General features: G+C 41.2%; 2 protein-coding genes across 4 annotated transcripts; one reads left to right on the top strand and one right to left on the bottom strand.

Moving 5' to 3' along the window:
* Positions 1-345: 345 nt before the first annotated feature.
* LOC121798252 (cyclin-T1-3-like) lies at positions 346-6,717 on the top strand. 3 transcript variants are annotated; one of them, XM_042197160.1, is made up of 9 exons: positions 346-555; positions 1,026-1,209; positions 2,170-2,541; positions 3,153-3,234; positions 4,291-4,425; positions 4,643-4,818; positions 4,904-5,055; positions 5,308-6,281; positions 6,357-6,717. In XM_042197160.1, exons 3-8 carry the CDS (start codon positions 2,330-2,332, stop codon positions 6,246-6,248), a joined length of 1,698 nt encoding a protein of 565 aa, XP_042053094.1. In that variant the 5' UTR covers positions 346-555; positions 1,026-1,209; positions 2,170-2,329; the 3' UTR covers positions 6,249-6,281; positions 6,357-6,717. The 3 variants fall into 3 exon arrangements, with proteins under 3 accessions (XP_042053094.1, XP_042053092.1, XP_042053091.1); XM_042197158.1 differs by having other exon boundaries at positions 347-555; positions 1,032-1,209; positions 5,308-6,717; XM_042197157.1 differs by having other exon boundaries at positions 347-555; positions 5,308-6,717.
* A 3,323-nt stretch (positions 6,718-10,040) lies between these two features.
* LOC121798251 (polygalacturonase-1 non-catalytic subunit beta-like) lies at positions 10,041-12,361 on the bottom strand. The gene is made up of 2 exons (XM_042197156.1): positions 12,166-12,361; positions 10,041-12,055 (listed from the first exon to the last, which is right to left on the bottom strand). Exons 1-2 carry the CDS (start codon positions 12,301-12,303, stop codon positions 10,247-10,249), a joined length of 1,947 nt encoding a protein of 648 aa, XP_042053090.1. The 5' UTR covers positions 12,304-12,361; the 3' UTR covers positions 10,041-10,246.
* Positions 12,362-21,050: the final 8,689 nt, after the last annotated feature.

Raw genomic sequence — 21,050 nt, 5'->3', positions numbered from 1 at the left:
ATGTCAACTAAATTATGTCATCGTGTTAACATTTTTAATACACTGCATTGATGAGTTAATAAAATTATCAAATTAAAAAGTTAGTAATTGATCGCATCCCACAAATCTAAAACACAATTATTTATCATCTAGTACTAAGTTAAATATTAAAATTTGATGATCAGAAAAATAATTTGACTTTATTATAAACAATTCTTTCCATTCGTCGTAACATCATTCAGCCACTGTTAAGGGCACGTTTGAAGTGATTACAATTCAATTTTGCCCATTTTGGCCGACCCAAATTCGTCATTTTCAAAGTGATATGGAATCGGAGGGGGTTGCCTGGCGCAGAAAACCATAATAATAGAAGCCCAACTTTCCAATTATGCCCCTTCTTTGCCATTACGCTATCATCTGCCCCTCCACAAAATTGCAGAGCAAATATCGGGTGCTAGGGTTTCCATTCCACGGTTGAAGCCGTCGATTGCCTCTACCTCTCAGCTCCGGCGACGCTGGATTTCGATAAATTCGCATCTCACCAAGACCTTCACCGAGTGGAGTCGCAACCTCAAGGTAATTACTCTTGGCTTTCCATACGAAATCAAATCGCTGGGAGAGGGGCTGCCGACTTTTTACTTCTGCGTGATTAATGTATCCCATTTTGCTTTCTGCCTGCACTTGAAAGGCGCGTCACTTATGCGAGATTAATGCAGTTAGGGCTTGACCCCTTTAACATTTTTTTATTGAGTTGGGTGCTTCTGTATTGGGGAGGAGTCCAAGTTCGAGATGTGGGTTTATGTTGTGCAAATGCAATAGCCAGGTTATCTTTAATAGATTTATGTTGTTGGGTGTGTGGGTGTAGTTGGGTGGTGGCATAATTGGGTTTGTGGGTGCGTTTTATGTGCAAATGCAGAGGCCGTAAGAGGGTGTTTTGTTTCAGATTGGTTCTTTTATATTTAAGCGTTTTTTGGTCCATTAAAATTGATTGTTTGGAAACCTGAATCCTTCATATCAGCTGACAATTGTTTTGGCTGGGTTTCAAGGTGCAGCTTCTGTCTGCTTGGCCAGATATTGCCCTGTGTGGCTGTTGTGTTGCATTCGCAAAAGAGGTACATATAGCTACGGCTACACCCGTCGGATCGGTGGAGAAGGGATACAAACCAACCACCGGTGGCAGCCCAAATTTCATCTGCTGCGGAAACCCTGTTTTCAAATTTGGTGTTTGAGGTGAGCAAAAGTGTGAAAGTGCTGCTAAATCGGAATAATAGCGGGAAGGATTCTATTGGAATAAAATTATTTTGACAAGGTTAAAGTTTAAACTGGCCATATTGTTATGCTATCCGGTTTTCAATCTTCGGTACCAAATGCCAAAAGCATGCTATCAACAGTTTTAACTTTTCCACCAAACAAACTGTTATGTTATTCTATCATGCTGAATCATGTCACTGTGTTTTCATCACTATCTGAATGCCTCCTATTGTATCACTGCTAGCAAACACGGCCTAAGAATTGTTTCATCTGATGTAGTTTTGATATATTATTGTTCCTCTTACTTGAAACATATTTTCTGCTTGTTCCAATTCTTGTGGATTAATAGCTAGTTAGATGTATGATGATATTGCATGGTGCCTAAGCTGTGGAATCTAAGATGAATTTCAGTCACTTTTGCTATGCCTTTGCCAAACGAGATTCTCCTGGACAAAGTAATCTTCGCATATGGAATCAGTCACATGAGATACAATTTTCAGCAAACTATATAAAAACTGTTCATGTGGGAACTGTTTTCAGTTGTACTGCCTATACAGTAGCTATTGGGTTAAATATAATCTACTTAACTCTTAATATTGCCTGCACTATTAAGTTCAACTGTGTCAAGTCGTTGTTAAAAACCGTGCTTCACCAATTTGCAGTTATTGATCTAAATTTAAAATTGCAACTTTGGAATCCAATTTCTGGTATTTGTTCGTGTAGAACTTTTGGAAGCCATTGATCTAAATTTTAAATTCGCTTTGTTATATGAATTGGCATCTAGAGCAGACTTCTCTCTTCAAAATCTTTAACTTTTGAATGTGCGGTTGATTTTTCTAAGTGTCAGATTTTGGTGCCCTTATAATGCCTTATGATGATCTTTGTTATTTGGCTCCATGGTATATCTATTTGCATTCTTTTTCTAACTGAGACTGACAGGTGCATGCTCACTCTACTTCGATGCTGCTATCGTGTTAGTCTGCTGGGTGAAAGTTGATGAATGAGGGCTCCAATGCAGAGCTTGTTATATTAGAATAAGAGGAGTCTATATTTCTTGAAGCATTTTGGTTGGAGAAAGGAACTACATTTGGCTAGTCAGATGGCTGGTGAGCCATCCTCCTTTGCATCTGATGGAAATTTTAAGGTTACTCAGGTGAAAACAGAAGAATCTGGTGAGCAATGGTATTTTTCAAGGAAGGAACTTGAAGAGAATTCTCCATCTAGACAGAATGGCCTTGATTTGAAGAAAGAGAATTACCTGCGCAAATCATATTGCACATTTTTACAAGATTTAGGCATGCGGCTCAAAGTGTAAGTGTCTCCGGATACTTTTGTAGTTTCATAATGTTACTTATATTTATGAGGATTCAAAACTGAAAGTTCCTTGTGCCCGTGGGTGCCTGACTGTCTGTAGATTTTTTTTTATTATGATAGCTGCTGTTGCTCCAGTTATGATTGGTTTCTCCTTTTGTTTTTAATTTTAAAGAGCATTAGAATGCATGTCCATGTTTCATTGTTAGGTTAGTAAGCTGTGAATAATTGTGGGGTTCAATTAACACTCATTGATATTGTTGTGTGAAATGCTCCATCCCATTAATTGTAAATGAGTCTAATTGTTGTGAATTTTGTGTTACTTAGTGATTGAATAGATGACAGATGTTTAGCTTTTCTTCCAGTGTTCATCACTTTGGTCCTCTTAAGTCTTAAGAAATTTCCGGTCAGGATTTTTTTGGCTTCTTGTGATCTTCTTATAACTCATTTGCGTGCATCCTCATAAAAGAAACATGAATCGATATGGTAATAGATCTGTGTACTGATAGTCCATCCTGCTTGTGTTATTCGATGGCATTCTAGTTCTGCAATCAAATACCATGCTACCTTTGCAATTTTCTCAGTGCACTGCTTGACCTTACATGATGCAGGCCTCAGGTGACAATTGCTACTGCAATTATATTTTGTCACCGTTTCTTCCTTCGTCAGTCCCACGCAAAAAATGATAGAAGGGTGAGTTTTTTTTTTCATTTTCAATTATATTCTTTATAAATTATAATGATGAAAGTTTCATGCAAAAGACTCATGTTGAGTTGTTGAACACTAATATATGGTTTTGTGGAACTGAATGCTATCTTGCTGATCGAATATCTAAATATGGCATTCTTTTTTTCAGTAAAGAATTACTGAGTTTCAGTGCTATAATACCTAGTGGGTGACATATACACTCTTATTGTAAGTTTGGAACTGGGGCCCATCTGTCCTCGACATAGAGCATAATTCATTTTCTTATTTGTTGTATCTTGTAAATATTTGACCCTGACATAACATCTGGGAATTACCAGAACTTACCAGCAATGCAACTGTTTTAGTCAATTTGTTTCTAAGTTGGTACAGGTAAACATGTATTGCAAAATTGTCAAGCAAATGCCAAGGCCTATTCAAATGCTAAAACGTATAAGGAAAAGTTAGTATCTATTACTCCCTCCGTCCCATTAGAAATGAAACATTTGTTTTTCAACACGGGATTTCATGTAGTGGTGTTTTGCGAGTTAATGAGGAGATAATAAAGTACAAGAGATGAAAAAGTAGAGATGATGTTGTTTCCATTTTAGGAAACGTTTCATTTTTAATGGGACAACCCACAACGAAAAACGTTTCGTTATAATGGCACAGAGGGAGTATTATTCTTCAATTTGGGAGTATTTCCTTACAATTAATGTTCATAGGACAGCAATCGTGATTTCTATACTTGGACACTGTACCATAATATAATTATAGGCTAATCCACTTGCTGTGTGTCTCTAGTATGTTTTCTTGTGGGCATGAGTTGTTAGTTGTTTATAACTAGTTTTCAATGAGCTTATACTGTTTCAACATCTGTTTATGATAACTATAGAATATTAATGATAATAAAAGGCACACAAAAATAAAGTTTAAACAAGTCTTGCATGCAGACCCGGGTGCTGAAAATATTAAATCTTTTGTTGTCTGTACTAAAACTATTTTGTGCTGGATTTATATGTATATATTGATTTTGAAAGCTGATGTATCTACATGTTTTTGCAGACCATTGCCACAGTATGCATGTTTTTAGCGGGTAAGGTTGAAGAAACTCCTCGTCCTCTAAAAGATGTAATTCTGGTGTCATATGAGATTACTCACAAAAAAGATCCTGCTGCTGTGCAAAGGATCAAGCAGAAGGTGCTGAATATTACTCTCTTGTTGGCTTGATACCAGCCTTGATTCTTTCACGTTTGATTTGCCATTTCATACTTTCCACATGTTTATTTATGTCCGTAAGGTTATAATTCCTAAAATCTGGATGGACACGCACACATGTATATATGACAATACTACGAAGGAAATTTTGAAATTTCTTTTATGTATCCGTTATTTGATAATGGGTCATTTAGCACAGGAGGTGTATGAGCAACAAAAGGAACTTACTCTATTGGGAGAAAGGGTTGTTCTTGGAACACTTGGTTATGATCTCAACGTACACCATCCTTATAAACCCCTTGTTGAGGCAATTAAAAAATTCAAGGTGGCACAAAATGCACTAGCGCAAGTTGCATGGAACTTTGTAAATGATGGGTATGATGCACTCGTATAGTTATAAATTAGCATTATCCTTGGCCATCCTACCTGTTTCTCCTTTTGACCCGAGAGTGGCATGCAGGCTTCGGACATCTCTGTGCCTGCAGTTTAAGCCGCACCACATTGCAGCAGGTGCCATTTTCCTTGCTGCCAAGTTTCTCAAAGTAAAGCTTCCATCTGATGGTGAGAAGGTTTGGTGGCAGGAGTTTGATGTCACCCCACGCCAATTAGAGGGTTGGAACCTACCTGCCTTTGATTGCATGTACAGATTGAACTCATAATGCTAAATAGAACAAACGTCATGCTAGTTTTGAAAAGATGGTTTATCTAGTTTTGCTTGCTTTTCTTACCTATATATTTCCGGCCTAAATGGAGAAAAAGGGGGAGGGTCAAGGATGATTCAACTATTGCATTGAGTTTATATATCTGTAATTTTTGTTTATCATAAATAATATTTCCCTTTTAATTGGAGTTTTTTCCTTGTAGAGGTTAGCAACCAGATGCTGGAGTTGTATGAACAAAACAGAGTGCCACCATCACAGGCTAGTGAAGCAGAGGGAAGTGCTGGAGACAGTCAACGACCTCCATCTAAAGCTCTAGCCAATGAAGAACATGGTACTGGTTATAATTCCTTCCATGGTGGAGCTACTTCAAAGATGTCTTTGAAGGCAGCACCATCAAGGCCAGGCTCAGATGGTCATCATAATCGAAGTGGACCTCCTGGAGTTAATCAAGCAAGGTATAATGAACATGGAAGTTCTGAAAATAATAGTATTTCAGACCATCAGGGAGAAGATGAAATTCATGAGCGGGAGGCCATGACACAGCAAGGGAACTCAGGGGATACTGAGAATAAAGGGCATGGAGATGAAGATCAGGAAAGGGATGCGGTTGAACCGAAGGATAAATATCATGGACAAAATGTGTCTAACATTGATGATTCAGCTGTCCAGTTCCCTCAAGGTTCTACTCAAAAGCTGGACAAGGAGAAGCTTAGAGCTACCTTCTTTGAAAGAAGGAAAGCTCAAGGGGATGTAACTCATAAAATAGATCCCCTGGATGAGCTTGAGAGGGAACTGGAAGACGTGGAAGTACCAGGCAACAGCGACAAGACTAAGTGCGAAAGAAAGCAGAGCTGGCCCAAGCCTTCAAGGCCAGAGCATGAGAACGCTCAGAGCACAAAATACAGCAATGAGGCTGGAGACACAGATTTACCACAAATGAAAGGTCAATCCTCACATGAAGATGATTTTGATACTGTTGAAGAAGGGGAAGTTGAACCATCTGATGAGGCTGACCGGGAATATCAATCACCTAGGTCAATCCGCAAGAGGAAGCCTGGTAGCCCCCTGGATAGGAATGGTTTGGGGAGGCATGAGTATTCAGAAAGAGACCACAAACGGCATTTGCAGGAAAACCATGTATGAGAAGAACCGCATAATTGTTTATGCATGTTTGAGGTGCGGTGGCTGAATTCTTCTCCATATAGTTACTCAAGGCATAAAATAGAAGAAATTTATTGACGGCTTGAACAGGCAAGCCTACTTAGATGAAGATGATGGCGCCTGAATATTCTTATAGGTGGTTGTTTGACCAGCTCTTGCATTTGGATTTCCTTTTTCTGCTCGTATCCCAAATTATATGTTGAGGAACCACTAAACCAGGTAAGATGATCAAATAAGTACATTTGTCATAACTCGTGTGGACAGAGAAATAGAGAAGTTTTGCTGCATTTCTTGTTAACTAGTGGACATCTTAAAATTCAAAACTCAGTGGACTTATCTTGCTATATGAGCTGCAGTTAGTAATGTTTGAAATTGGATTCTGCTGTTCTGTTTATGCACTTTATAGTAGTACTTGTTTGCTGGTGAAAGATGGGATATGTGGGGGTGTATACATTTTATGGCTGAGGATCTTCAACCTGTGATTCATCTCATCCTTACTTCGATTGCAATAACTATTGATTATCGTAGGAACTATGTTTATGTGTTGGGTTTATTTGTACTTTCAAATTTATGATAATTACTAAACACATTCACTGTTGGGCAATTTTTGTTGATAGGGACACTATATTCTCTCAACGTAGAGCTAATTTTTGTTGATGTAGATAAGTTAGCATTTCTTCCTCTATATCTTTATTTTAGGTTCATTTTTACCAACAAAAATAACAATTTCTTGGAAACTTGGTGGAATTACATATGTGACAAAAACGAATAGAAAACACAAAGTTGGTAACAGTCTACTAATTTTATGCCGGCATTGCTCTCACTACATAATAGTAGTAAATTGTGTATTTTTATTTCTTTTTAAGCTTGGGAGTGATCTATGCAATAGAGAAGCTTGACAAAACAAGTTATAGATTTTTCAGTGTCTAAAACCACATGTAGCATATGGAAATTGCAAAAAATTGTTGGCATCATCAGAAGGCTTATTCCATCTTTACAGTAACATAACACATCATGTTATCACCAATTAATTCTCACGTGACTTTAATATCAAATTTATTTATACTAATGTTGCATTTCAGCATGCTGATCTTGTGACACAATTAATGTAGGATATATTTTTTTATTTTTTAAGTCCCGAGTTATATTCATTGCAACTGATTGAAAGGAGTTGTAGAGTTATACAACAGCAATTAATGACAACAACATAGGCGAGTATTTGTTAGTACTAGTACTAAATTTAATCATTGATAGATTACACAGCATCCATCAATTGGACATATAGCCCTTTAAAACCTAAGTTTTATTTATTTATTTTTTATTTTTAAGTTAGTGGTAGTCCAGATCGTGATATATTTAAAAATTTATACTACTATTACAAAGAAAACAAGAAAAAATGCTACTGATGTCGATATTTTATTTGTATCCTTGAAATCATTTGATTTTTTTCTGAAGCAGGAATTCCATCATATATGTCCACCATGTGTAAACAACATTCTTTTAAATTTGAGGTAACAATTCCCAGCTTTTACAGTGTACAAAATTATGCCAATCAATTCCTAAAGCCTGCATTCAACACACAAATAAGGGAAGGACTTTACTTCTTTTTGTCACATCAAATTTCCAATAGAATTAAAATAGTAATAATATTAGTGCATTTAAATTATGGTTTCATTTGTCATAATTGTAGAAAATGAGACAAAGATAAATTCGATTCTTTAGGTAATGATGTTGGATCATTTTATTTGGACCAAATTAAGTGGCTGCCAGTTGTTTCTCCAATTAAGTTGATGCATAAAGGGTTATACAAGAATAAAATAATGAAGGTTTTAGTCAGATAAATAAAAGGGTTAAACTAAATAAAATTTGGAATAGAGTATTGTGAATAAAATTGAAATAAAAAAGGAGATGAATTTGTAGGGGAATTGAGTCACAAGAAAATACAAGGACATGGACATATGGTGATGGCCCCGTGACTCAATCTCAAAACTTTTCCAATTAGAAGTGAGATAAATTATTACAAGACTACAAGTAAGTTTCACATGTGAATCAAAACATTATCGGATTTTTGTGATCCAACAATACAACACCACAAAATAATAAGCTATTGATGTTGCTCTATCACCCTTTTTTCAGAATCTTATATATCCTGTTTTCTAACGCGGCTTTTCTATGTATTGACGCAATAAAACATACTCCCTCAGTCCACAAAAAAATAGGGTACTTTCATTTTTTGCACTGGTTTAGAAAAAATGATAATAAATAGTTAAAAGGGAGAGAAAGTAAAGTACAAGAGAGAATAATATAGAGAAGACTTCTCTACATTATTCTCTCTTGTACTTTACTTTATCTCCCTTTTAACTATTTATTATCATTTATTCGAAACAAGTGCAGAAAATGAAAGTGCCCTATTTTTCGTGGACGAATGGAGTATTCATCATACTAACAAAAAGGAAATTCAAGTTAATAAAGAATTCAATGAAGATAAGTAGTAATTTGTTTGTGCATTTCCGTGTAAAATAAAGTGACTTGTGAAGTGATATTGAAGATCGAAACAGATAAAAAAGTGTTGCTTTAGGTCTTTTGTGATTTGATGTAAATTTAAATTAATTAAGTAGATATATATCCGAAGTCGTCAATGTCTCAATGAATTGAATTTGCATTATATAAATTTACTCATCCTAATTTAGTACTCATTATTACTATTCATGATATTTATGTATATACACATTAAGAAAACATAACTTATTGACATTTTACAAGAAAACATAAAAATAAAAAGCATCGTGGCCAATAAAGCTCGAGCCGATTTGATAATTTTCAATAAAGTTAAAACCAGTTTTACTACTTTCATTAAAGTTTATGTCATTTTTATAAATGATTCCAAAGTTTGGCCACAAATCACATTTAACAATAGATAAGTAGATGTTCGATTTAAATGAAAGTTTCAAAAGAAGTAAAAAAAGCCATATATCCAAATGTGATGGATAATGCATAATGCCCATCCCACCATAGTCAGTCAGTCATCAGCATCGAACAGTATTATTTCCTTATTTATTTGTTCACTTTTTGCAAGAAGATAAAACAGTAGATGTGTTCTCGAAGATGGAAAATATATAGTATTTATATACACAAGCTATAGTTTTTTCATGGAGAAACAAAAAATATAGTCATAAGTTACAAAAATAAAGTGGCCAAAAAACAGCTGGAAAATGGCTTTATCTCACATTCAACAAGCAAAGAAGGTGTGACTATAATAAATAAATAAATAAATAAATAAATAAATATACATAGTGGTTCATGTGGACCACAATATTTTTGCCACATAAATTCTACATACATAAATATAAATACATAGTAGGAGTACATAATAAGAATATGATTAAGACTAAGAGCAAACATCTCCTTTCACTCCCAACTGCCTCAGCATTCAATCCTTTTGACATTGTTTCATCTTATTGATTTCTCCATTCCCATTTCAAATTTGTCAGTTCTTCACCAAATCTCCTTTTGAGTAGATAAAAACACTGGTTTGATTTTTTTAAATTTCCCTTTTTGTGCTTACTCTTACTCGAGCCCCTGTATAAATTAATTAGATAAGCTTCTAAATGAGACACTTCCAAGTTTGACCAATTACCGACGACATCTTTGTCTAACAAAATCCAAAACCAATGAAGCATTTAAATTCCCAATCAATCTCTTAATCGCGGCTGAGAAAATAAATACAAAAGTTTGCTACATTATACTAGTATGTTAAAATTATACAAATAAAAGTACGAAAGGGAAGGAGGGCGTAGCCCATTTATATAACTGATGATCAACATGGAACATTGAATTGAGCAACCATTAGTGATTCTAGAGTTGAAAATAAATAAATAACTTAGGCTTAATATAGAATGAGAGTTGAATTATAATAAGGTCGAACCAGTGGTTCACCCGTTTCCGTAACACGACTGGTCCGACTCTAACCCGTACCCGAATCAATCCGCAATGGCCCATGTCAAATCGTTCTCGAATATCCAGTGGCACACCTCTATTTTCCCGGGGGCTGACCCCAGCGAGATGAACGCTCCATGGCCCGGGCTCCACGAGGACGTGTCGACGTGGCAGATGGCGACGCCGTGGTTGATTCTCGACTCGGATTTCGGATCCAGGATATCCGCTTCGTAGACCCGGACTTTTGGGACGGAGTGGCAATAGTAAAGCATGTAGGGAAACAAGCTCTGGTGACACGACACTGATTTCGTCACTTTTCCTCCGTTGATCCCTTTGACTTTTCCTATCTTTATCTCCCCATTATACCCCCCCGTGCTCTCCGTTGTCCGCGCCGCCACGTTCCGCCCCAGCACTGACGTGGCGAAGTCGATCATGTCCTCGATCGAGGCCACACAGCGCTTCGTCTCTCCAGGGCTGGGTGCCCGCTCGCACTCGGCCAGCGAATCCGACAGCATTTTGGTCATGCTGCCCGAGTCGTCGACCGCGTGGAAGATCCTCCTAAGGTCTGCCAGCTTGGAGGTAGAGAAGGGCAATTTGGAGACAATGACGCGGGGCAAAAAGGACCTTTTGGGCATTTTATCGCGGATGTCTGGCATAGGCATGATGGTACCAGTCTTCAACATGGACTCTCTGAAGAACTTCCCTGGCTCAACCACCCACTTATTTACCTTTTTGCCACTGGAAACTAATGAGCCCACCACAGTAGAGCTCTCATTAGTGTACCTAGAAAATTTGGTGCCCTGCTTCGAGTAGTCTTTGAAGGTGGTGTTGACGCCGTAACCCTTGAAATCGGCCTCCGCGCCGGTGGAGTCTTTGCCGTAGCCGGTGAATTTATCGGTGCCCTCATTGAATGACTGGCCGTAGTTGACGAAACCGATTTTGGCGGCGTTGGAGGCCTTGCCGTAGGAATCGAAGGTGTCGTCGCCGACGTTGGATTCATCTCTGTAATTTTGGAATGTTTCAGTGGCGGCATTGCCCTGAGTGCCGTAGTTCTTGAAGTGATTCTCGGGGACATTGGTGTTGGTGCCGTAGTTGGTGAAGGTGTCGTTGGCGCCGTTGCCCTTCTCGCCGTAGTTGGTGAAGGTGGACCCCATCACATTGGATTCGTTGCCGTAGCTCGTGAATTCGTTCTCGGCGCCGTTGCCGTTCTTGCCGTAGCTCGTGAATTTCTGGTCGCCGGCATTGGCGTTTTCGGTGTAGGTTGTGAAGGATTGAACGCGGCCGTTGCCGCTGTCGGAGTAGGAGGTGAAGACGAGGTTGGGCACATTGACTTGGTCGTTGTAGTTGCTGAATTCGCCCTTGCCGCCGGTCGCCGCCGTGCCGTAGGTGTTGAAGCTCTGGTCCACCACGTTCGCGTCCGTGCCATAGCCGGTGAATTTATCGCGGTGGCCGGTGGAGTCGCGGCTGTAGCGGCGGAACGTGTCGACGACGACATTCTCGTTCTCAGAGTAGCTCCGGAAGTCGTCGGTTCCGCCGACGCGATCTGTGCCGTAGTTGGTGAAGTTCTTGCCGACGTAGGCGGCGAAGTTGGCATTGTCGCTGTGCTTCTCCAGGCTCGGGGACAAATCGGGGAAGCAGAGGAGGTTGGCTTTTGAGCAGAACTCCGGGAGCTGCGTCGACAGCGAGCTCTGATCGGCGGCGAGCTTCGAGAAGGCGGCGTATTCGGCGGCGCTCAGCGGCGATGCTTTGTCGAACAGGAACTCCGGCTTCGGCAGGTCATTGGAGATCTGCTTCTTCCAGTACCGCATTGCGTAACCCTTGGGCGTGAATGGGTTTTCTCCGGCGGCTGCTACCTGCATTCACAAAACAACAAGAAATTAAAGGACCACAAGTGTTTGATAAAATGCTTGAACCATAAAGAGGATAAGGCTAAGAGATATTTGTTAGGGGATGGAGGGCTTACATTGAGAGAAGAGATGGAGTAGAGGGCGAGGAGGAAGAGGGGGAGGAGAGGCGGAGCGGCAGCGGAGCGCATTGTTCTAGTGAGAGAAAGAAGAGTGAGAATGTTGGTGATGGGTTGGTTGATAGTTGGAGGCAACATTTTTTTATACTAGAGTGTGATGGAGGAGAAATGGAAGGTGGGGTTGAGTTGTGTACCATTTTCGTTTTTGAATACTGTTAATGCTATGCGTCGCTGCTAATATATTTATCCGTATTTTTGGTCAATATGCACCACCCACATAATATTGACATGACTCAATATTATTGTTAGTTTAAGATTAAATTATGAGATTATTTTAGTTGGAGTATAAGACCAATATTAATTATCATAAGACTATCTATCTGAAGTAATTTATGAAAGTATTTTAGTTGAAGGAATGTAACTATGACTAATTATTATAAAACTATCCATCTAAAATTAAGTTGTGAGATTATTTTAGTTGGAGTAAGATGACCATGACTAATTATTACATAATTATCCATTTAAGATTAAGTTGTTGAATTATTTTAATTAAAGAGATACGATTATAATTCATTATCACATAATTATTCGCCTAGAATTAAGCTGTGAGAATCAATCTCATAAACCAATAATAATTCAAATTTAATTATAAAATATAATTTTCTAAATCGAACAAGTCTCATAAAATACATTGTGGTACTCTATTTCTTATAGAGAATTATATAATTATTGTAGTGAGATTTTTTTTTATCTTCAACAGACTTTGACATAAAAAATTTCTATTGGCAGTGAATTTTTTGTACTCCGTACGCAAGCAAGCTTTGAGAAAGAAATATAGTACTACCACTACAAAGAAACTAGTATTAGCAAAATTTGACATAGAAAAGTGATGATAAAGAAATTGGGTTCTATAATATTTTTTTTGCTTTATAAAGTTGAAGCTCGTTAGGATTTAGGTCCGACATGTATTTCCTACTTATTAAGGTTCACGCACATCAGAGGTGTGATACACGATTCAAAAATATAGGTATATAGTATATTAATTTTTTTGTTGAATGAGTTGACCTTTAGAGCATGCGTAACGCCATGGGCCGGGCCGCAAATCGCGAGTCCCGGCCTGTCCCATGCATTACACGGAAGGCCGGCACGGCTCAGGCCCGTCCCGGGGCAGCGTTCCCGGCCTGGGGAGCGTCCCGCGTCACGGCCCGGGACGGCGTTGCACGGTGACGGGCCGCAACTGGCGAGTCCCGGCCCAAGCGTTACAATGTCCTCGGGCCGGGCCGCAACCAATTTTTTTTTAATTTTAAATTCAAAATTTTTTTCTATAAATACTACTCCATTTTCATACACATTCAACTTCACATTCAACTTCAAATCTCTTCCTAGAATTCGAAAAAATGCCTCCTCGTCAAAGAATATTCGAAGATCAATTGACCCGAGTGTTAGAGAGGCGGTACCGGCATCCAAGAAGAAATGAACAACGAAGTAGTGAACGCTTCCAAGCTGCTATTCAAGCTTGGAACGAACAACGAACCCGGGTACCACGTACCCGGATGTATATTTCACCGAGACCGTGAACAAGCTGCCATGCGGCTTTTCACGGATGATTTCTCTAGAGATCCGCGATGGAGTGATCAGATGTTCCGTCGCCGGTTCCGGATGCGGAGGCCTTTGTTCATACGCATTGTCAACGCCGTTGTAGCTCGTGACCCGTATTTCTGCCAAACTACCGATGCTGTGGGCCGGGAAAGTATATCGACGTTGCATAAATGCACGTCTGCCATTCGTCAACTCGCTTACGGAACTACATCAGATATGTTCGATGAGTATCTCCATGTAAGCGAGCCTACTGGACGGGAGTCCCTCGCTAGATTCTGTCGGGCAGTCGTCGAAGCATTCAAGGATACGTACTTGAGAAAGCCAACGACCGACGACGTTAGCAAGTTGGTCGACATGCACGAGCGGGCCCACGGCTTCCCGGGGATGCTTGGAAGCATCGACTATATGCACTGGCAGTGGAAGAATTATCCAACGGCTTGGAGAGGACAATACACTAGCGGGCACAAGGGCACACATCCCACGATTGTGTTGGAGGCCGTTGCCGATTGCAGATTGTGGATCTGGCATGCCTACTTTGGTGTCGCGGGGTCCAACAACGACCTCAATGTGTTGAACGAGTCTCCATTGTTCAACGACTTGTGTGCTGGGCGAGCACCGAACGTAGAGTTCACGGCCAACCACCGTCGGTATAGTATGGGGTACTATCTGGCAGACGGGATCTACCCTCGATGGCCCGTGTTCGTGAAGACTATCACAGCTCCGACAATCGATCGGAGGGCAATGTTTGCCCAAAGGCAAGAGACGGCTCGGAAAGATGTCGAGCGTGCATTCGGAGTCCTCCAAGCGCGGTGGGCTATCGTGAAGGGAGCGGCCCGTGGTTGGCAGCGGTCAAACATCGCCAACACAATGTATGCATGTATCATAATGCATAACATGATCGTTGAGGACGGACAAGATAATGTCACTTTGTGGAGCGACGATCCGCTCGCCAGCACCGGGAGTAACTACGTTGTCACCGAGCCGCCCGTGCAGGGCCTTCCTCACGACATCCGCAATGTCATGGCTCGTTCAGCTGCGATGCGCCAAGAGGAACAACACACTCGCCTCCAAGCCGATCTAATCGAAGAAATTTGGACTCGCAACAACGTTTTCCAGCATTGACGTTATGTTTTTATGTATTTTATTTTCAGTTTGAAAATTTATATGTTGTAATTTTGCAGTATTCGATGAAATTAAATTTTCCGTGTTATAAATTTTCAGCGTTTTTTTATTTTACTTTCAAAATAGGTTGGAGTTGTGAATAGTGTCATTTATTAGTTGCGGCCCTGGCCGCAACCTGCAGGGTTACAGCAGTTGGGGCCTGGGCCGCAACTGTAGAAGAATGATGACGTGGAGGGGACTTGGGGCCGGAAATGGGGACGGGGTTACTGATGCCCTTAGATCCCCGGTCATATGCTTTGTTGGATCTTTGTGCAATAAAACCTCTATAAAGCAATATTTTTAGGATTATTCTTAAATGAAAGTTGACTAAAAAAGTGGTCTAATTAAGATGAATTTCATTTTAAAAATATACAGTATAAAATACATGTAAGTGATCAAACTAAAGGGAGTGTATCTTTTTCCGGTGAGACCTCAAAAATTACTTATAAGTTATGACAATTTTAAAAGTAATTATTATTTTAATTAATCCCAAGTGGTGATCATTAATTTGTATTTCCAAATAGTATAGTTTATTTCTCAATATAGTAGTATTCTTTTAGATATTTTACAGCATTGGTAATGGAGTACATAAGTATTAACATAAATACCGTCCGAGGAGAATATTGTTTTTGTAAGAAAAATGGTTTCATTTCACTTTTGAAAACTAGCTTGAAAATGATGCTTTTGTTTTTGTTCATGTCTATACTTTTGTAAAATTTACTCATTAATCTTAGTTTGTAACATTACTAACTTACAGTTAAGGGGCATCCACAATGGCACGCCTGATGGCACGCCCGATGCGAGCCATCGTCCGCGGGCGCCATCGTCCGCCCCATTGTGGGTGCCCGCCATCGCCAGCGCCCTATCCCCACGCCTGATGCATCGTACGCCCCATTGTGGGCTCGGCGGACGATGGGCGCGGACGATGAGCTATCGTCCTCGCCATCGGGCGCCCCATTGCGGGATCGGCGGACGATGCCACGCGTTTTTTAATTTTTGTATAAATACCCCTACCTCACCTTCATTTATAACGTTTCATTTTCACGATTTCACTCTCGAAACTCACATTTTTATTATTTCGACGAAATGGATGCAAGTCCCAACAGTCCGATGTTTGGGGAGGCGCGTTGGCCGGGTACAGAACCCGACGAATATCGGCCGTTCGACGCCAACGCACAGTACGATCCCGAATTCAGCACGGAATCGTACGGTTTGTCTGACATGGAGCCGTCACTAAACCGACCCGTCGCCCCTCCCGGCAGCGCGCGCAGAAGTTGCCACCTCCGGTAGTATGTGAAGAGTACGCCCCCGGCCGTACAAACTAACAGCCGGATGAAACCCTCGTATTGGCGAGGTGTTGGGTGGATATATCGGAGGACCCGATATTCGCGAACAACCAGAGGCAGCATCGCCGAGCGCGTACAAGCGCCAACGGGAGCAGCTCCGCAAGCACTGGGACCAGGTGAATAAACAAATCAACCTGTTCTCGTCGGAGTACAAGAAGTGCGCGAGGGAGCAGGGGAGCGGCGAGAGCTTGAGCGACGTGCGCGCTAAAGCGCTGTTGTCGTACCAGTCCCTGTACGGCGACTTCAAGCACGAGGCTATCTGGGCGCTCTTGAGGGACAAGCTGAAGTTCCAAGGCCGGATTCTGCACACCGGGGCGACAAAGAGGACGAAGACCACCGAAGCTGGTGGTTACACGAGCAGCGAAAGCGGAACTCGTCCGGTGGACCTCAACCGGATGTACATGGAAGACGATAGTACCGGCACACTGATGTCCTCCCTGCGTCCCATAGGCGTCAAGGCTGCGAAGGCCAAGGGGACGGCGGTGGCGACATCATCCTCGACCGCAGCCGCGCCATCGCCTATCCCGATCCCGGCCCCGAGCGCGACGGCCGCCGCGTATGAGTCGTTGGCAGCATCCTCGATGGCGAAGACGTTGTTGCAGACGCAAAAGGCCCTCAAGAAGTGTACGGACCCCGCCGAAGCCGAAATTCTCCGGGGGTTGATCGATGAGTTGCGCCGGAAGTTGAGAATTGCGTAGATTAGCCAACTTGAATCGTGTAACTTTTGTGTATTTATTAATGCAATATTCGTCGGTTTTCGATTACTCGTTGTGTTTTTAAATTAGTTTGCATTATATATTTGAAAACATTTAAATTAATTAACAAAATAATATTAAAACATATAGGGCGGGCTTTAAGACGCCCCATTGCAGGTGGGAGGGTAAAACTGCTGACGTGGCGCGCCTTAGGGCGCACATTGTGGATGCCCTAAGATAATAATGTTTATAATGATTGAATTTTTTGTTCATTTATCAATATAAAAAATAGCGTCATTAAACTCTTTCAAAGCATTAAAAGTGTAGTTTTTTGTTAGCATTATATTTTAATCTTTATATAAAAATTTCATGCCTAGGTTGTCAAGAAGGTCATCTCCAATAGGATGCTTACACCAAATTTGATGTGAAATTTGCACCATTTCAATGCCAACCAAGCTCTATATTCAACACTCTTTTTAGCATGAAATAGAACATATTTTTAATTTCCACACTGCTCTAATTTAACATCACTAACTAACTTTTGCAGTAATAATTAGCTCCACTCATGTTCCCATTATATTGTCTAAAATATCTGGTCATTTAGTGTTAAATTGTTACTTCCTAAGTTTAAACAGTAGTACTTAGATTTTAATTACTAGTAGTAGAGTATTTCATCATGTGAGAGGAAAAAAATACTACTCCCTCCGTCCCCAAATAAGAGTCGCTAGTTTCCATTTTGGGCCATCCCCATTAAGAGTCAATCTTCTTTTTTATCATAAATGGTAGTAGGTCTCACATTCCACTAACTCACTCCACTCACATTTTATTATAAAACCAATCTACAAAAGTGGGTCCCACATTCCACTAACTTTTTCAACCAACTCTTCTTTACATTTCTTAAAACTCGTGCCCGGTCAAACAATGACTTCTATTAGGGGACGGAGGGAGTAATAGTTTTGAACAAAACATTAATTAGATGAAAGTTGCAACAGCGACTTGTGAGTCGAGGCTCAGAGTGAGAAGTAAAAACGCGTTATTGACACGTGGATAGTGGCGATTGGGTGGATGGGTAAGCCTTTGATTTGAATAGCGGATAGACAAACGCGTTTCTAGCCTTTGCGAATTGGAATGTGTATTTTGTTTTATGCAGTGAATGTTTTTTCATGGATTTATGATAATAATAAAAAAACTTGTTTTTGAATCGGATCAACTCCCAACATTGGTTATTATAATTAATATTCTCAGCGTAAAGTGGTGATAGAGCGTTGTACATTTGTTGTTAGGGACAAAGGCCCGTGACCAGGGCCAAAATCCGTAATTTTCTGAGAAGTTTCAAGGGCATTCTCGTCATTTCAAGTCTCGTTTTTGTGGTTCACAACCACCCACCCTAGTTAATAATTGCTGTCTTTTTCATCTTTAATTTTATCCATTTATTTCTATTTTCCTTTTTCTTATTTAACTGATGTTACTGTAACTACTACTATTATTCTTGAGGTCTTATTTTGTGTACTTATGTGTGAGCTGAAAGCGACGCGTGTGTCATGAACCTTCATTCGATCTACATCAACATAGTTAAATTATAATTGATGGATCCGCGAATTTCTGATGTTCGTAAATGCTGGTAGAGAATGAAGATTATGACACAAAGAATTTACGTGGTTCGATTTACTGAAGTAAATCTACGTCCACGGGAAAAAGGGAGGGCAAGATTGTATTGCTTGATCTGTTTTCTACAGCTTACAAATACAAACTTGCTATTTGCTATATGGTGTTTTATCTCTAGAGAGCTTAACCTTCTCATATCAGATCTAAGTTCTATTTATATCTTGAACTAAGATCGTGGCTTGCATCACCACCCTAAGTCGTGGATGTCGTGTAGGTCATGGCCTAAGATCGTGGATGTAGCGTAGGTCATGGCCTACGATCGTGGCCTGAGTTGACACCACGTGGTAGTGGGTGTGTTGGACATCCTGTATGGGTCCACTAACTCCTTGTTCGGTCGAATACTGAGACCGAACTGCTTTGGTTGCCGATCTGAGAGTAGAGCTTGATGCCGACCTGAGAGCAGAGCTTGATTGGATGGCTTTTACCGAGCTGTAGGCTGAGGCCGAACTCTTTGGTATGCCGAACTCATACTCCTGCTTTGGTTGCCGATCTGAGAGCAGAGCTTGATAGGTTGGCTTTTACCGAGCTGTAGGCTGAGGCCGAACTCTTTGGTAATGCCGAACTCATACTCTTCCTTGGGCTTTGGGCTGATGGGCCGTCATTGCTGTTGGGCTTGTTTAGTACGCACCCCATCACTACCCCCCCCGAAAAGCGAAGTGAATCACTTCGGCGAAGCGAGTCACTTCGGCATTCTGAAAAAGGGGACGGGGGAGGCTGAAGTCAGGGGACGTGCCTGCGCGTGACTGCATTAAATGCGGCATTAAATGCGACAGTAAAATCTGGCCGTCGAATCCTGAAAAGGTGGGATATGAAACGGTGCGATGATTTGAAATCTTTTCCAAATCTGATAAATACCGCCTTTCTTCATCATTTGAACACCTTTGCTATTGGCTTCTTCTGCACTCTCTATCTTTTGCGTGAAAAATTTCCTTCCGCTTTCAAAAATTTCCTCAGGATTTCTTCAAACTTTCAAAGAGTAAGAACCATGTCTGCTTCTTCTTCGTCTGAGTCTGGTAGCGGTAGAAAAGGGGGTAAGGGGTCTTCTAGCCGGAAAGAATCCGGGGAGAAGACCGTAGAGTATTTTCACAGTATCTTGAGTAAGGATACTGTGATATCCCTTTACGAAAAATACTCTTTTCCTGGGGGGAAGGCGGTGGTTCCCGACGATGATCATAGGGCTAACGACCCGCCGGAGGGTTTATGCCACCGTTTACGAAGCCTGCTTAGAATGCGGGCTTCGTTTCCCTCTTCCCCCACCTTTTGTAGAGCTTCTTGATTTTTTTTCAACTCCCTTTAGGTCAGGTGACTCCGAACTCTTGGAGGCACTTGTCGGCTTTTGCTGCCGAACTCCGTAGGTTAGATAAGGATCTGTCTCTGCGGGCAATCCTTAATTTTTTCCAATTTAAAAGGAAGGGATCTTGGTTTTACTTGATCCCCTTACAGCCGTTTAGGGCATTCTGCAAAACCAAGTGGCCGAAATGGCAAAACCGCTTCTTTTTTTATAATAGGACAGCGGCTCCGGGCTTCCCCTGGAGAGGGCCGAAGTCCGTGATTCCTCACCCTCGGTTAGAACCATTGGCCGAGCTCGATGACGAGCTCAACAAGATTCCCATAGTTAGGAAACAATACACGGAGTCTGAGCTCGTCAAGGGCGACGTCGTGTTCGACATCTCGTCTTCGGACGAAGAGGCCGAGGGTGAGGATTTCTCTTTACCTTTTATTTTCTACTGCTTTAACGAAGAAAACTAACCTTGCTTTCTTGCTTTTTGGCAGTGTTCATGCTGAACAAGGCTACCCGAAAATCTTCGGAGTCCAAGGAGCCGGAGAGGCCGAAACCACCAGCTCGGCGTCTGATGCCGAGAGGACTCCGAAAAGGCAAAAAACCTCTTCGGATCCGAAGAAGCCGGAGTCAACTTCGGCAAAGGGGAGGGGGAAGGCCCAGAAGCCCCCGAGAGCGCCAGAGAAAGACGTGGTCTTGGCGCCTCCTTCGGAACATATCTGTGAGCCGTTTTTATGGCCCACGGACTTCGCCGAGGTGAATTCTCTTCTTGATTTTCTGGCCTTGCTTTTTTTTTCTGTATTTTTTGTGGTCCATTTGTTGACTTTTTTCTTTATTCATTTCAGAGGAACGATATGCTCTCCAAGCTCGTCGCCGTCGAACTCTCCAAAGCGTCCAATGACTATGCCGAGATGCAGAGGAAGTTGGCGGCTGCTTGTCATCGGGCCGAACAGGCTGAGGCTAAATTTGAGAAGGCCAGAGCTGCTAGGATTTCGGCCCAGGATGAAGCTCAGTTTGCCAAAACCAGCTCGTCATCCAGCGAGAGCAGGCGAAGCGGAGCGATGCTGCTGCCGTGGTTGCCCAAGGGAGGCTCTCCGTGTTTACACGGAGAAACTCTTTTTGAGCAGCCAGTTCTCGGCC

This window comes from Salvia splendens, chromosome 4, assembly GCF_004379255.2.
Source record: "Salvia splendens isolate huo1 chromosome 4, SspV2, whole genome shotgun sequence".
NCBI classification, from domain to species: Eukaryota; Viridiplantae; Streptophyta; class Magnoliopsida; order Lamiales; family Lamiaceae; genus Salvia; species Salvia splendens.
The sequence above is the reverse complement of the archived record's forward strand: the minus strand, read 5'-3'. Positions and strand labels throughout refer to the sequence as shown.